The sequence below is a fragment of the Lissotriton vulgaris genome, unplaced genomic scaffold, assembly GCF_964263255.1.
Source record: "Lissotriton vulgaris unplaced genomic scaffold, aLisVul1.2 SCAFFOLD_497, whole genome shotgun sequence".
NCBI lineage: Eukaryota > Metazoa > Chordata > Amphibia > Caudata > Salamandridae > Lissotriton > Lissotriton vulgaris.
In genome coordinates, this window is record NW_028249373.1 from 151,940 (window position 1) to 168,477 (window position 16,538).

At 46.0% G+C, this 16,538-nt stretch overlaps 1 protein-coding gene across 1 annotated transcript in view; it reads right to left on the reverse strand.

Annotated features, from left to right (window-relative positions):
* RRAS2 (RAS related 2) overlaps positions 1-16,538 on the reverse strand; it is a 381,692-nt gene that overhangs the window by 76,521 nt on the left and 288,633 nt on the right. Inside the window, exon 2 of the mRNA XM_086950344.1 lies at positions 15,683-15,770. Within this exon, the coding sequence (XP_086806470.1) occupies positions 15,683-15,770 (88 nt within the window). The remainder of the gene's footprint in view (positions 1-15,682; positions 15,771-16,538) is intronic.

Sequence of the window (16,538 nt, forward strand, 5' to 3'; positions counted from 1 at the left end):
AATCAAACCCACTAAATATATATATATTTAGTCTGTTAGTGACAAGAGGTTTTCGATAACTGACAGCTAAAGCTGTTTGTACGTGGGACCTAAAAATGAGAGAACATTCTTCACAAACAGCTTTTGAATTACCCTCCTTATTTGCCAAGAAACAAAGCCTTTACTAAGGGACCGGGCTGAGGGAAGCTAACACTTGTTGCTTTTCATCTCACTGGAGTGTATACAAGACAGTGCCGTCGAGGCACCCCTCCATGCCATCATGTACGAGGTCCGACAGGAATACTGGAGTTTTGCTCTTGACAACAATGTAACAGAGCACATTTAATCTTCTCTCAAAATAGGGGAGAAAAAGCTAGTGCTTGGGACACTGTCAAAGTTATTAGCTTTCTAGTCTCGGCTAATGGTAAAATGCATACTAATGTACTCCTGTCACCCCTTAATTTAATCTTACACTCGAATTTTGGCTGTGCTCTGTGATCTCGCTCATTTCTTTTCATAAAATCCATTTGTCATGAAGGATTATGGTACATAAACAGGAGTTCCAAGGATTGAGTAAAGTGCATCAGCCTTTCAAATGCTAATACTACAGGAGAGGACTGTAGTTGCACTGCGCCTGGGGTCTTACTTATAATTTCTACTTCCCCTACACGACTTACAGTTTTTTTGGAATGTGGTGATCATTATTATTCTTGCATCTTCAGTGACATAAAGAAGAGGGGGGGTAATGAGTTGGTTTGCTCAGCTGCCACGTGGTCATGTGAAACATTCAGCAAATTAGGGGTTTTAGCTAATGGTAAGTTGCATACTGGGACTTGTAGTTCCACACCCACTACGGTATTGATGGTCTTCCAGCACCATCAGACATACTAGAAGACATATAGAGGTGTATGCTACAAACTTTAGGCACAACGTAACCATTCATACACTACAGCTCCTGTCGCCACAACTCCAACCCATGAAATATACAAGCAGCAGAAAGGAGGTGGTACAAGAAGCTGGTGACGTAACAGTAGCAGTAGGCCCCAAAGCATTAAAACTTTCCATGTGTTTATGTGTGGGGGCTCAGGCGGAGGTTGAAAGTATGGACACAAACTGCCACTTTGTAGTTAAATTAAATTGACACAGTAAACCTACAAGACAAAGATGAACAACAAATTATATAACCAGCATTGGCATAGCCAATAGGTCTCGCCTTTGGGACCTTATAAGTGTTTAGCCATTCAACAGTTGATGTTGTTGCAACAAGGATATTGTGCTGCATAACGAAATACTTATAAGGTCCTAAAAGCGAGACCTATTGGCTATGCCAATGTGTGTTAAAACAGTTACTTGAGGTTTAGCTCCCTGATCGCACCTCTGCAACAGAGGTATTTCCTGCTGCCTTATAATTCACTACAAAATTCTAAGGATGTTTGGAAGGCCAGTGCTGTCCTGGCTACAGAATTTCTGCAACCTCCAGTCACTCTGGAACTCTTGACAGTGGAACCTGCTGACTGACTCTTCGAAGTAAACCGTTGCAGAGTTTGTACCGCAAGACTTGTAGTCTAAGAGCTGAGCAGGAATGATAGACCAGAGTAATTCGGACGCATTGTGTAGCTTGGCCCACAGATTAACAAAGTCCCCGTTCAATTAAAAGTTGGAAATGTCAATTTATTTTAATTATGCTAAGGAGACAGTGTTTTTGGTGATATTGGGAATCATAAGAGCTAGAACAGCGAGTATTGCACCATTGTAACTGGTGTATTATTCATTTGCATAGTAAAGATTGCAAGGCAATGCCCCCTGTGGTTCAATGTATTAAATGCCAACATTCAAATCCCATCACAGGAGTAATTCCTGAATCATTGACCATAGGGATAGTCACTTAAACTATGGGAGTCTTGGTTCACTATTACAGTCCAGAATCGTGGGCCATGAGCTGGAACAGTCAGTTTCACCGTTGACACTACTAAGCTCACTATACAACCCACAGGTTCCCATGGATAAGCCCTAAAGAAGAAGAAAAGTGTCAAGTGCGGGATTACAGGGGTAGAGGGGCACAACAAAAGGAGAAAAGGAGGATAGCTAAATTCATACAGATAGAACAAGTAAAGAGAGCTCAACAGTACACACCAGAAACAAATACGAGAAGTACAGCAATGAAGGGAAACGAAGAGGATAGATCAGAGAGGAAATCAGTCATTTAGGGAAACAGAGAGGAAGTACTCTGAAGAGTCCATGAAGGAGAGAGGCTGTGCAATTAGGAAGAATTATGAAGAGCATAGGATGGACACCAAATGAAAGGGAGAGGAGAGATGGGTATTATTGTTTAACCAAAAACTATAGTATATGTGAGGCGGACACGGCAAAAAAAAGCGGTGTGAAGATGGAATGGAGGGGAAGAAAGGTAAACCGAAACGTGCCGTAGGCTCAAAGGTAAACGGTTAGACCCTACCTATGGCTCTAGGCATCATTAGCGCTGCTTTGTGAAACGTTTCTGATCTAGATGTTGGTTCCAAGTAAAATGAATTAAAAAAAAAAACACTAGGGGTTGCACAGAGTGAGCATGTGTGCAAGGCAGCTGCGTGCAGCTGGTGTTAAGCTAGGTACAGCCTGCCGTACTTTGCCTTGTAGCACTGCCTTTATCGCGCGCTGGGTCGGAGGTTTCTGGGTGTGGTGTTCAGTCTGTTTCTAGGTCGGGTGGCGGGTCTTGTTCGTTGAACTAACGCTGTGCAGGGTCAGCGTTGGAGAGGCACGAACGTATGGATCGTTTAAGTATATCTAATGGCTGTGGTCAATCTGAAAAAGTGTAATCCTAGTATTCGAAGTTAGGTTGCTGGACTGCGCAGTGTGGGACGAGTCTCAACGTGAAGAAGCATGCTGTTGGGACCACCGTGTTTCCCACGTGTAAAGCAAATCAGAACGTATGGAACCAGTGCTTGATTTGTAAATAAATTAATAAACGCCAGGAACTCTTCAGGAGGCCACTGCAGCTTGCCAAACCCATTGCCGCTGCCAATGACAGTAACAAGACAACTACGACCAGTGGTTTATAAGATCACGATCACTAAACTAACTACCTCTTTAACCCCACAAGTAAGTTCTCTGTGTGTTTGTGGCTTAAGGACGACCTGGGCCAGTCTACTGAGGACCGTATTGTTGCGAATAGCGTTGCATCCATTGTTGTCACAACAGCAACTTTCGCACGACCACCAACATTTGCAGAGCTTGAAGACATTCGGGTTGAAGTGCAAAAGAAGCGCAAGAAACATGACTAAAAATGCATACAATCTAATCCAACAAGCAACCAACCGCGACTGTGTATTTTTGTAACAAGATGTGGAAAACTTACAGGCGCAGCAATTTTTTATAGACCTAAACCTACTGAAAAAACGCCGTCAAAATAAGAACACACCCGGGATGCCGCTTAAAGAATGGATAGCCCCTTTGCCTTTAAACATCCTAGAGGATCTTTAGAGTGCTGCAGTGGATGAAAACCCCTCAAACTCCCTGGATCTGCCTGCAGTCGGATGTGTTGGTAAAGAGCAAGTTACTTACCCTTGGTAATGCCTTATCTGGTAGAGACAGGATCTAGCCGCCGATTCCTTATCTTAGAGTCCTTCCCAGGAGGCAGTGACTCTGGAACGAACGATGATGTCTCCCTAATGTGAAGTTAACAGTGTCCATATAAGCCTTCCCCCAATTCACCGACCTCAGTTTCTTCTGTGACGATTTTTGCACAAACTATGCGGAAACAGTCTGGAAACAGTGTGCCAAAAAGAGAAATATCATGGATCAACAAGTACAGTTTGAAAGAACTGCATTAGCATGCAAAGAGGGGATCTTGGTGACAACCGTGCACTCAGTTCACAGAGCGGGGAGGAATTGGTGGGTGGATAAGGAATCTGAGGCTAGATCCTGACTCTACCAGATAAGGGGTTACTGAAGGTAAGTAACTAGCTCATCTGAGACATCTAGCCCGCAGATTCCTTATCTTAGAATTAGATACCCAACAATACGATCCTTGAACTGACCTCACAAAACGCGGTCCAAAAGATAGAAAGAGACCAGACTATACAAAAAAAATTATTGAGGAAGCAAAGATGCTTACCGAAAGGACTGATCTCCAAGAAGGGCTATGGGAAGCCCACAGGAAGTAGAAAGCTATGAGACCGTGAGAAACACAGTCTAAAACCAGTAAAAGAGGCAGCCCTAAAAAGGGATACAACCTAAGATAGGGGAATACAAAGGGACCAAGGACAATAGACCATAGAGTCCAGGCTCAAAACCAAATGAAACGTGCATACACAGCGTGCTCAGCTGCCGTAAACACATACAATGAATAAAGAGCACCCACTGGCCGTTGAGGAAACTACCCTGAGAAACAGGGTTTGAAAAAGGGGACCTCCGATCATCGTATGAAGGAGAAAAGAGAAGACAGAAGAGCATCGCTAGAAAAACAACATGAATGGTAAAATGAAACTGCTCTTCTACAGAGAACTTTGATCGATATAGAAGGCATCCTATGGAATAACATAACATAGAAGCTCATTGAAAAGAAGGAAGGAAACAGACAAGTACAACTAAGCAGGTTGAACTAGGTCAAATGTAGGTGTAGGTAAAATGCAGCAACATATATATATATATATATATATCTGGAGTACAAGACATCCACAAGAGATCCATATTTGCAGAGACATACAACCAAAGATAAATGTACATAAGGATAAACATGCATATAAAAACATTGGTATTACCATAGAGACACAAGCCATACAGGGTACAGCAAAGGTATATACACTCCTCCGAAGGGAACCCACGTCCTCCACTAGAGAGTGGGAGGCTGAGAATAGGAGGAACGAAGGATACGCCATGAACGGATGTTAAGAAAGGAAGGACAGAGATAATACATCCTACCATTGTAAAAGAAGAAGCTGTGACAGTAACTGAAGTGGAGACAGTAAGACAAGCTGGAAAACAGCAACACAAAGCTACATAAGAGTAAGAACTAGATGCATCGCCCACCACAGAAAAACAAGCAAGTCTGCCTGCCTGTGTTACCAATATAACCCATATGGGCATAAGAAGCAGAGAAAATATGAAGCAGAAGTCCATATAAGGGATACTGAGTGCAAGGTCGCTCAGAAAGTGCCCTGAAGGCATACAAAATAAAGTACCTGAAGAACGGAGAACAAGACTGTAAGGCATCTGAACAACATAAATAGAATACCCCCTGCAGAGAAAGTACTGAGACAGAAAAAATCAAGTGGCAAAAACGAAGCTGTAAGAATAGGCTTCCACGAGGTCACAAAGTAAGATATGTTCCAGATGGCTAGAAACTAAACCTGTCACTGACAGCAAAAATTAGAAGAAAAGCACCTGCAGCTGTAAGTAAGATCACACCGGGTGTAACCATGGAAGAGAAGTACTCTGCCTTATGAACGCAGATAAGAGCCTAAAACATAGATCAACTCTGTAGTTCAACAACAGAGTTAAGACTCAGTACTACCATGACTATCTCTGAACGAGCGTTAGGCCGAATCAGCATGTACACCAAAAAGGGAGGTGGTACCAAAAGATATGTCAATCAAAGTAGTTCGCACAGCCTCCGAAAACCTGGAAGTATGCAACCATGCGCGCCGATGTAATGCTACGGAAGAGGCCACAGCCCGACCAACAGAATCGGTGGTATGTATACCACATTGATTGCTAAGGTTGGCAGCTTGTTGCCCAACTCGTACCAATGGAACAAGAACACTCGGGGCTACTTCCAGAAGGAAGGGCAAAAGGCACTCCACTGAATCCCCGGAAGGCATGGGAGAAGCGGGCGAGGACACAAGAAGGGTTCAGAGATTTCAGGGCAGAGCTAAAAGAAGAGAAAATATGCCTACCACAAGCGTCAAGTTTCCTGGCCTCTCTTTCTGGAGGAACAAGAGGGATAAAATCAATATTTTGGGTGGCTAAAGCAGCATGTACCGCATAGCTCTGATTAGATGGATGTCTAAGGAGACAGGACGGATCCTCCGGGACCAGACGACGCCTGTGAGAAATGGAGTAATCCACCAGGAGCCCGGTTTCAGGCTTAGCCCAAGCACCCAACAGGAATCAAAAAGACATTTATTATAAGGAAGGACAGGCTCTACGTTGGACTAACCAGGATGTAAGATGCCAAGTAAAGGGTCTGTTGACAATTCACCAGAAGGAAGCAGTAAACCAGTAAGAGCGAAATTCGATTGAGCATGTCCGCCAGAGCGGAACTCTCCTCTGGAGACAAACTAGGAAGAGACAGGACGCTGGAGAAGATTCTAAGCCACTGGCATCACCCAAGTCAAGTAACCAGTTAGACTGCATAGGAGGGGGAACCATGTCCGAAATAGGAGAAGGACACACTGTATCTTCCGTACTACCTCCACAACTATGGTCCTCAGAAAGAGAAACCGGAGGAAGGGCTCCAGAGACCAGAGGAAGAGAGTCTGAGACAGTGAACTCCAACTGCACCACATCCAATGTCATAACCAAAGCTGCTAAATGCAGAGAATTCGAATTGAGCATGTATCGGCGTTAAAGGCGCCACCATTATGGCCAGCAGACAAGAGCCCGACGCCAACATCGAAGTCAGCAAACCATAAGCAGAAGCCGAAGGTAGTAGCCTCGACAGGCTGTGCACCGGTATAGCTATGGTGTCAGAATCAGGAAGCTGACCAGAAACCGAGGAAGAACCCACCAGCTTGGACACAGGCATGACCTCATGCACCTCCCTGGGGCCGAAGGGAGCTCCAGAGAAAGGTGACGACCCAAAAATAGAATGAAGCAACTGATAATATTTTTTCATCTGGGTCAAAGACACCCCATCCCAGGATAGGTGGGATGGCGCTGGGCAGACTCATGCCACAACACTTCAACAGAAAAGTGGGGACCGGCAGTAGGTGACAAAGGGGGGAGGCGCCGCGACTTCAACCGCCTACGTAAACACTTACCTTCGGACATGAAAGGAGAATGACGCCCGGAGGCCGGTCTGTAGAGAGCGTGGGGGACCAAGGACGACAAGAAGACTTTGATGACTGACATCCACGGAGCTTCATGCAACTTTCTCTGTGCGCCTTTGGTCGGAGCCGAAGACATGAGTCGGACTTATCGGAGTCATCCTGCTCACCCAGACATTACATGCAAACCAAGTGAGGGTCCGTGGCGGACATTTGTCGTCCACAGGACTCACAAGACATGAACCCCGAGGACATAGAAAAATAGAAGGGCGCTCCTGGGGAGGACGGTGGTCCTGCTCACAGGGTTGGCAGTGCGGGCGCAAATGGACCGAACTGCCACACAGGAGCCGCATCGTCTGAAGAACAGCACTCTGGGCCCGCTTCCTGCTGTGTCAAGTTACTGGTGGGTCCTTGCTGACGGAGGGGGCAGGTGAGCCAATATTGGAAGCGTCTGTCAGACTATGAGAGGGCCGCGTGGCGGCAGTACATGTACAGCAAAGGCCACTGGGAACCTGTGGAGCCCCCGCGGGTGAGTGAGCCCAACATCTTTGTTCCCTTTCTCTTCCTGCTCCTTTCAGGACACGATTGCCCTGTGCTGTGGGGGACAGGCTCCGGCCCACCTACACCCTGGGGTCTGTATCAGGGAGGGGGAGGCCTGGACTTGAGTGTGCTGACCTCCACCTTCTGTGCTACGCGAGGACTGGAGAGTGAGAACTATGGTTCTCCAACTAGAGTTGGGTTGTTGCGACCACAAGGTGATTAAAAGTGTGCCTTAATGAAAGGGGAAGGATCTTCAAGGACAAAAGAGGTGCATTAACTTCCCAGATAAAGGCTAAAAACAGTGGAAGGGAAGTATCTACACTGGGGAATATCACCTTCTCCTGCTCACACAGTCATTGGAAGGGAGCCTCTCAGTGTTTCTTCGGTGGGTCCCGGCCCACGCAGTGATTAAAATCCTTGCCCACTTCATTCCCTACTGTTTAAAGGATCTGGGACGATGGCTGATGTCTGAGGCCTGGTGCGGCCCACACATTGTGGGCCGGCCTGTCCCTGCGGCGCATTTCCCCTTGCGGTGTGCGGTGGCTGGTCGCATGGACACTGGGCTTCACGTCAGGGGCCCTGGACCGGCACTAGTTCTTGAGTGGGAACATTTACAGTGACATCATCGCAGCATTTAAAGTGGAGTGGTTGGATGCCAACGTATGCTAAGAACACCTGAAGATCCAGCCATCCCATACATCATGAGGTGAGGGTTGCTACCTATAGTCTTCTGCAGCCTAAAGTATCCGGGCCGGCCCACCTCACAAGAACTTTCTCGCTCCTGCCGCTCCTACAACCCCCCCCCGAGTTCCTGGCCTGCATCTTAAAAAGGGACAGTCGGCGGCCGCTCTCTGAGTGGGGGGGGGCCCGTAGCGTGGGCTGACTCGCTGTGGTACCCGATTGGCTCATGACTGTTGAGACCATTCAGCATACCAGGGGCCAGGCGCATCGGGAGAGTGTGACAGCCCTCCTCTCAGAGAACTACATGTTTGGGCCTGCAGGGTGACCCTCCCTCTGTTGTGAAGTCCTCCCATCGTGCTATGAAGAAAGACCCCACAGTCAAAGACCTGTTCACTAAACCAACTCCGAAATAAGTCTGAGTCGATGCCGGAGGTTGGGGGATCAGGAGCATCCACTGAACTTCCCCAGTACTGAGAGCCAAACAGGGATGTATCCCCTATCACCAAAACGTTCTTGGAGTAGCTGTTCAGCTCTCTCCGAGCTGATTTTGTAAGCCTTAAGAAGGACATCACTGAAGATATTAAAGGGATCCGACAGGATGTAGAAGCTGTAGATCAGAGGGTGACAACAATGGAACAAAGTCAGAATGCCAGAGAGGAGGAGCTGGATGGACATTGTCAGGTACTACTGGAGCTCTGAGACCAGAACTTAAAACTCCAGCACCAGTTAGAGGACCTGGAGAACAGATCCTGACGCTCCAATATACGCGTTGAGGGTGTCCCACCACAGGCCGTCTCCGGCAGCCTAGAGGATTTCCTGATCTGGCTTTTCAGTCACGTAGCACCTGCCCTACGCGTTCATTAGATTGTCCTCGACTATACACAGCGGGCCAGTAGGCCAGCCACTGCGCCAGACCAACCACAAAATATCCTTACCTGCCTACACTACTGCTGGCAGAAGTAGGTTATTGTTGCTGCTGCAACGGGGTTGAAAATCATCTAATTTGAAGGCCTTAAAATTTGGCTTTATCAAGATCTCTCCCCTATCACACTACAAAGTTGTAGGACCCTCACAGACTTCCTGCAGACACAAGAGATTAGATATAAATGGGGTCACTCCTTCCACCTTCAATTTGAATGGCGGGAGGAAGTCTGGTTAATTTGCACCCTTGAAGACGCCAAGAGCTTGCCAGACATTCCGGACTTGCTTCAGACTACTCAAGCAAGATCGCCGGCCTGAGGTCCCGTGTGGGGAGGCAGCGGGGTGCGACATTCATCTCAAAGGAGGAAAAAAACGCTGAGCATGCCCACCGCGGCCGACAGCCATGAGGAACGATCATGTCAGTTCCGGCAACTGCAAGGGGAAGGGGAACGAGGGAGCCCAGGCGATGATTAATAGGTTCATCAGGATCGAATCCCCTCTTGTCCTTTGGCCACAATCGATTTCTTGGTCATCAACTGAGAAGGATTATTTAGCTCAAGCCATTTTGACTATCTTATCAGCTTATCAGGGGGAGCTACCCTATGATGATGCCGTCCCGAGCTGAAAGACGCCTGTGACATGGACCCCAATATCTGCGTTTTGATCTCTCCTCCACTGGGGACGTTACTTGTTTCTATATATACTTACTGTCTTTTTTATAACTTTTTCTAAGATTTCTCTACTCTTATATATATTTCACAGTTTTATCCCCTACTTGGGAGGATGAGTGGGCAGGCTCTACAAAGGGGAGGGGGAAGACACAACAATTAGGCATCAATGGTAGTATCTTTGTTTAGTCTCAATATCAGAGGTCTTAATGTCCCAGCTAAGTGACTGGCAGTCCTCTCCTTTCTCAAAGTGTGATATAGGTCTGCTTCAAGAAACACATCTACTTCAGAGTGACTGGCGCAGAATGCGCTCTCGTTGGTTTGACTGGCAGTACTTTTCATCTGGCTCTGCCAAGAAAGCAGGAGTGGCAATACTCTTTGCCTCTCATTTCGCGGGAAGAGTGGAACAGGTCTATTTAGATATCCGAGGTTGATTATTAGTTCTACATGTCTATATACAAGGGGTTTGATACATGATGGCCACTGTCTATGCACCAAACTAGAAATAGGAGGCCGTCTTTAAGGACACACTGGGATGCCTGCTGACATCACTGGACAAAGAATTATTGATTGGGGGTGAGTTCAACATCGTCATGGAGTCAGAGAAAGACAGGTCAAATATGCAAATGGGGCAAGATGGGGGACTGTCTCGAGCACCAAACACTGGCTGACTGACGCAGGGTTGACAGGCATATGGAGGCGTACCCACCCTATGGAAGTAGATTATACGTTTTTCTTAGCAGTCCACTGGACATATGCATGTATCGATTATTTCCTCAAAACCACAGGAATAACATGTGACACGCTTTCATCTGATATTGTAGCGGCCGCCCTTTTGGACCCCTATCCCATCTATATGCAGTTTCGTCCCAGGCGATGGGCGTCCGCATCTCTCTGCTGGCGACTTAAAAGTTAGACTTCTCACCTACGAGGATATTCATACGAAGACACTGACAGCCCTAACCTCATTTATGGAGCTTAACAATACACCCGACACCAATATCTCCACTCTGTGGGAAATGTTACCCTTTATTGGGATCACATCAGGATACAATACGGTGCGGCTTGACAAACGGTGTAGACTGGAAATACAGATTAGACAATTGGAAGCCACTCATGCTCAGTAGCAATCGGTCTCCAACTGACAGTTATCCTTAAACAATTGCAGGCCATAGGAATGGGAAGGGCTGAATATGCATTGTTAAATTTACATCAGAAATATTATGCTGGGGGAAACAAAACGGGACGTATGCTCGCACATCAACTCCAGGCACAGACAGTGGATCGCAGGATACCGGAGGTGAGGGGGGCCAGACGGCAACATAGGCCATTCAGATGAGGATATTGCAAATGCGTTTGGGACCTTTTATAAGGTGCTCTATTCTGCTGACCCTCTGCAGGATTCTGATGTAGCAACCTACCTGGCATGTGTGTTCCTCCCTGAAGCGGTAGCTCCTACTTTTGTGGCACTGGAGGGGGACATTACGACTCAGGAGGTTCTCAATGTGAAAACTGGACTACAACCTAACAAGGCTCTGGGCCTGGGTGGCTACGCCGCAGAATTTTCTAAAAGGTTTGCCCCCCAATTGGCACCTATCCTTACACGATTATTTAACTCATGTGACATGGGGCGCTCCCTGCCCGACTTGATGCGACTGGCTACCATTACGGTGATCTCCAAGCAGGGGACGGACCCCATGTATGTGCATCATATCGTCCGATTTCCCCGTTGAATGTGGAGGCAAACCTTTTCACAAGTGTCCTAGCCAACAGACGGGCTAGTTGACCCTGACAAAGCTGGGTTTGAGCCAGAGCGTGGATGCAGTGATAATACATAGAGGCTTTGCCACTTTCTGGACAAGGTGCAGCACTCTCGGGTGCCAGCCCTTCTCCGGACGATCAATGCTGGGAAAGCATTTGATTGTGTGCACTTGCCTTATCTGTATCGAGTGCCTGAGGGTGTGGGCCTCGGCCCAAGATTCTGCAGATGGATACAGTCCGGCTATGCTGCCCCCCCCAGGCTAACATCCGTATTAATGGAGTGAAGTCAGCCACCTTCCCCATAGAACGAGGGACTAGATAGGGCTGTCCACTATCACCTTACTTTTTGCATTAAACATGGAAAATTTACAGAACGGATAAGAGCGAATTCACAAGGGATGAGTATCTCGAGGGGGGGGAGGGAACATAAGATTATGTTCTACGCAGACAATGTCCTCCTGACTCTCACTGACCCACTCAATTCCCTGAAAGTGATTATGGCAGAAATAACCATGTTTGGAGAGGCTTCAGGCTTTAAGGTCAAACCGCAGAAGTCCTCATTCTTGACTTAACTCTCCCTGACTCAGAGTGTGTCCGACTTTGAACTCGATTCCCATGTCAGTGGGTGGAAAACGGGATCCCTTACTTAGGATAACACACGCAACCCACACTCTCATGCACCGCTGCCTATTACTACGAGAACCTACTAATGCCGACAAGGACAGACCTCTCTAAATGGAAGACACATGACCGATCATGGTTAGTGCATATAGCAGGTGTTAAAATGGCATTGCTCCCCAAACGGCTATATGTTATGCAAACGCTGCCCCTTCAACCCCCTCCCCACAACATTTGATCAGACTACAAAAACGACTCTGTAACTACATTTAGCAGGGTAAGTGAGCAAGACAAGCTAGAGCTTGTGCATTTCTTCTACTGTCACTGGGAGGCTTAGAGATCCTGAACCTGTACTATTATTATCAAGTGGCCGGCCCAACTGCGTTACATGGTGGAGTGGACTCACCAAAAAACATTGATGCTTAATAGATCAGGCTATAGCTGCCACACACATATGGAAGGTGCCTTGGCTACCTAAAATACACCGGCCCTCTGGAGGCGGGGTCTCGCCAGCGTTAGATCTACATTTGGGGTTTGGCTCAGGCTACAACGGCGACATGGCCTCTCCACACCCATCACCCCACAAATGCCACTAATTGGCAATCCTCACTTCCCACTGGCAGCCACGGGACAGAGATTCAAGGTATGGCATGGGGCTAACTGTAAATGGATAGGAGAACTGATTGATGCGGAGGGACTCATGGACTTCCCTACACTACAAACATGCTATGATGTCCCTGACACAGCAAGATGGCAGTACTTAGCGGTAGCACACTGGGTGACGCACAGCTGGATTCATCCACACGCCAGTAGAGAACCAACGGCTTTTATAAAGTGGATCCTAACACGTTACACAGACAGGAAACTACTCTCCGATATCTATGCATTGCTGGTTTAACCACAACACCCTCTCGATTCTCCCGCACGGGCAAGGTGGAAGAGAATGTGCACGTCGCTGTACAGACAAGGAATGGAATGACATTCTACACCGGGCACGAACATCCGAGCTTATTACTACCAGTAAGGAGATGCTCTTAAAGATAGCCCATTATTGGTACCTCACTCCTGCAAGAATTGCCACATGGAATCACACAAAAGGGGGGCAATGTTGGTGACAATGCAGACAACAGGGCACACACACACACATCTTTTGTGGCACTGCCCCAAGCTGGAATCCTTCTGGGCCGGGATACTAGAGGCAGTAAATACCATGTTTGCAACAGACATACCCAAATTTCCGAGTTGCATAATACTGGACCTCCCTAACCCTATCACATACCCTACGAGCCCCTAAAGGCAAGGCCATCACCTTAGTATTAGGGGCGGCAAAGCAACTTCTTCTTGCTAGATGGGGAAACCGATATGGTACCCACACACCTGGATTGGCTGCATAAGATCTGGGAAGTGTTGGGCATGGAAACGCTGACTGCAACTGCTATGCAACAACTCCCACGTTTTGACAGATGTGGCAACCTTGCATATAGTACCTCGCTGATGAGTTCCAGGTTTTGACGTGCCCACAGTCCCTTTCGGATATTGCACTTGACCTCCCCAACTGACACTGCAGACACTTAAATAGTAACACACTTTCATTTGATGTTCTCACCTGGGATGCACCCTCACACACCTCCCCCTAATCCATTACCCAATAGCCCTCTCGATCCTATTTCTCGTTTTCTTCAACACTATATTTGTCACCGCTCTTAGTTTAATGTAACTACTAGCGGCCGATGGACGTAGGTGGGTTATAAGGTAAAGTGTATATCTGCTATAGAACCAATAAAACAAATTTAAACCCAAAAATTGAGGACAGATGTATTAAAATGATGCCCAATGCTGACCATATTCCTTTAAAAAGAATTGTAGTTGGCATTCAGAAATTGGTGGATGACTTGGTCTGGTTTAATACCGATAAGCAGGTGCTGAACACATATAGGTGGTACTCAAATTATTGTTTTTTTTAGAAAATGTTATGCTAACAAAAGGTATATAGAAAGAAGAAGTTCTGCCTCTGTGATTATGTGTGACTATCCAAGAGTGAGTTTGGCAAATACATTCAGTATTAATGTACAATTGTATAACCTGAAAATGAAAGTTTCTCGACAAGATTTATACCTGTTCCATTTGAACTCAAAACATTATCTTTTCTGTTGTCTTGTCTATGTTTATGATTATTCCATGATAAACTATGCTGCTCTTTAAATGATCAACAGGCTGGACGCCAACAATTAATACTATGTTTGAGAAAAACAGTATCTCGGGTTTATAAAATCTTTGCGCAATGCAATCCATTAGCTTACTGTAAAAAAAGAATTAACTAGGCAAAATTAAATTACTAAAAAGGTCCGATAAGCACTGCCACACACCAGCTTGTGCATAACACAGATCACAGCCATATGCTATTGTCTTGCTCTGCCCTGCAGAGCTACCGGCAGTCAATACACACCACACCATGGGAGGTTACGGAATTGCCTGATATCCATATATGGGAAGCACGCACTCTAGGTCTCTATAAACGAAGGAAAGTGCATAAAGTGTGTACGCGCTTTGCAGCCCTGGCGCTTCTTCTATCCAAAAGCACTAACGCTCCAGTGGAGATATGAGGTGGCACCCCCAGTGGCGGCTTGGCATGGAGCACTGCACAAATGGGCGAAGAGCTTAGGAGGAGGTCCTTCGCCATGAGGAGGTTCGCTACTTGCACCAGTGACGTCTTCCCCCCCAAAGGGCTACCATTCTCACTCACTTTTTTCAGCACGTTGGAAATGATGATCTCCTATGAACTACTCAGGATATCACCTCACATCATACCCGGATCGCTCCTGCAGTGGGACATTCCACTCTGGACCGCGGTATCGCCTACCCATCCCCACGAACTCCTCATCCAGGCCATGGGCCCACCAATGCTCTCACCCCAATAATGCATTTGGCCCAGGAACTGTACCCCCAACCCACAACAGTCGTCAAAGCTTGCATTGCTTATCCATCTACATTTAGGTGCCCCTTCCCCAATTGACCACGCTCTCTCCCCAGTTCCACCTTACACCCCCAGTTGAAGGCCTTGCAGCTGCATGCCGGAAATACCCACTTACATCTCGTAGGTCATCTTCAGAAGCAGAGAGGTTTTATGATCAGACACCTTGTATAACTATCAAGCTTCCCTAATCGATTGTTAAACAATATGTATTCTTATACAGTATGTCATGTCATACGGTACAGTTGGGTGCTTGCGTTATCTTTGATGTAAAATCCAATAAAAACATTTATCCCAAAAAAGTTCAGATAATGGTATATTCTTTTCTGTATGCAATAATGGATTGAAATGGAATTTGAAAGCGAGTGCATTATATGTGTTCGCATTGGTCAATGTGCACTCTATCAGTTAAGTCACAACATTTGGGCCTTGTATTTATACATAGCTGCAGAAAAGTCGGCAAAGATACAAAAACGCATTTACAGGCTCTAGCTAACGTAATAAAAAGGTCAATGATTTTAAATAGATCCATTTCAGGAGCATATTCTAAAAAGACTTACTGTCAAGCCTGGCTGCTCGATCATCTATGACACACTGCTTCGTATACGAGTCTTCAATTGTAGGATCATAGTCCGTAACAAAGTAGGACTGGAAGAAAATAAAAAAACATTTAAAGTCTTGCTTTATGTCGTTGATTACATTTTATTTTTGCAAACAGAAAAATCTAGGCAGATTGTAGGCACTAGTTACCACAGGGGTAGATTGATCACTTGTCCAGTGAACAAATATGTAGCAATTACATTTTGCTAACGCAGCCATTTATAGTAACTACAATACAGCAAATCTATTTCAGTTCACATTCAAAGAGAATAAAGTAGCTGTGATCTCGCTTTCTTTTTCGAGATGTAGTAAATATAGTTAGCACACCAATGGAATTAGTTTGCACTAATTATTTACAGGTGTGCCCGTCGCGGAAATATTTATCGCAAATTACTCATTCTCATAAAAATTTAAAATACACAAACTTTAAAAAGAATATAATCATCTATATGAAGTGAAGAGAAATATATACTTTTAAAACTAACATTTTATAGATTGTCCCAAATTCAGAAAATGCAGGCAAATTATTATCAAAATGTAGATTATAAGAATAATTACATTTATGACATTTACAAGGCACTCTAATGTCACAAGGGAAAGAACTCAAAAGTCCTGCTCCCCAACTTCACCTGGGGTAATAGAGACCAATGCAAGGACCTTAAGTTCCTCTCTAGTTGGTAGCTGCTGACGCTTGGGTATGGGGACTGGCACCTCTGTGTCTGTGACAACCTTACCACCTCTTGTGGCTCTTGGGAGACGTGCAGCTAAGTACACCATCAGAATGAATGTGATAAAATACAAAAATGAAAACACATG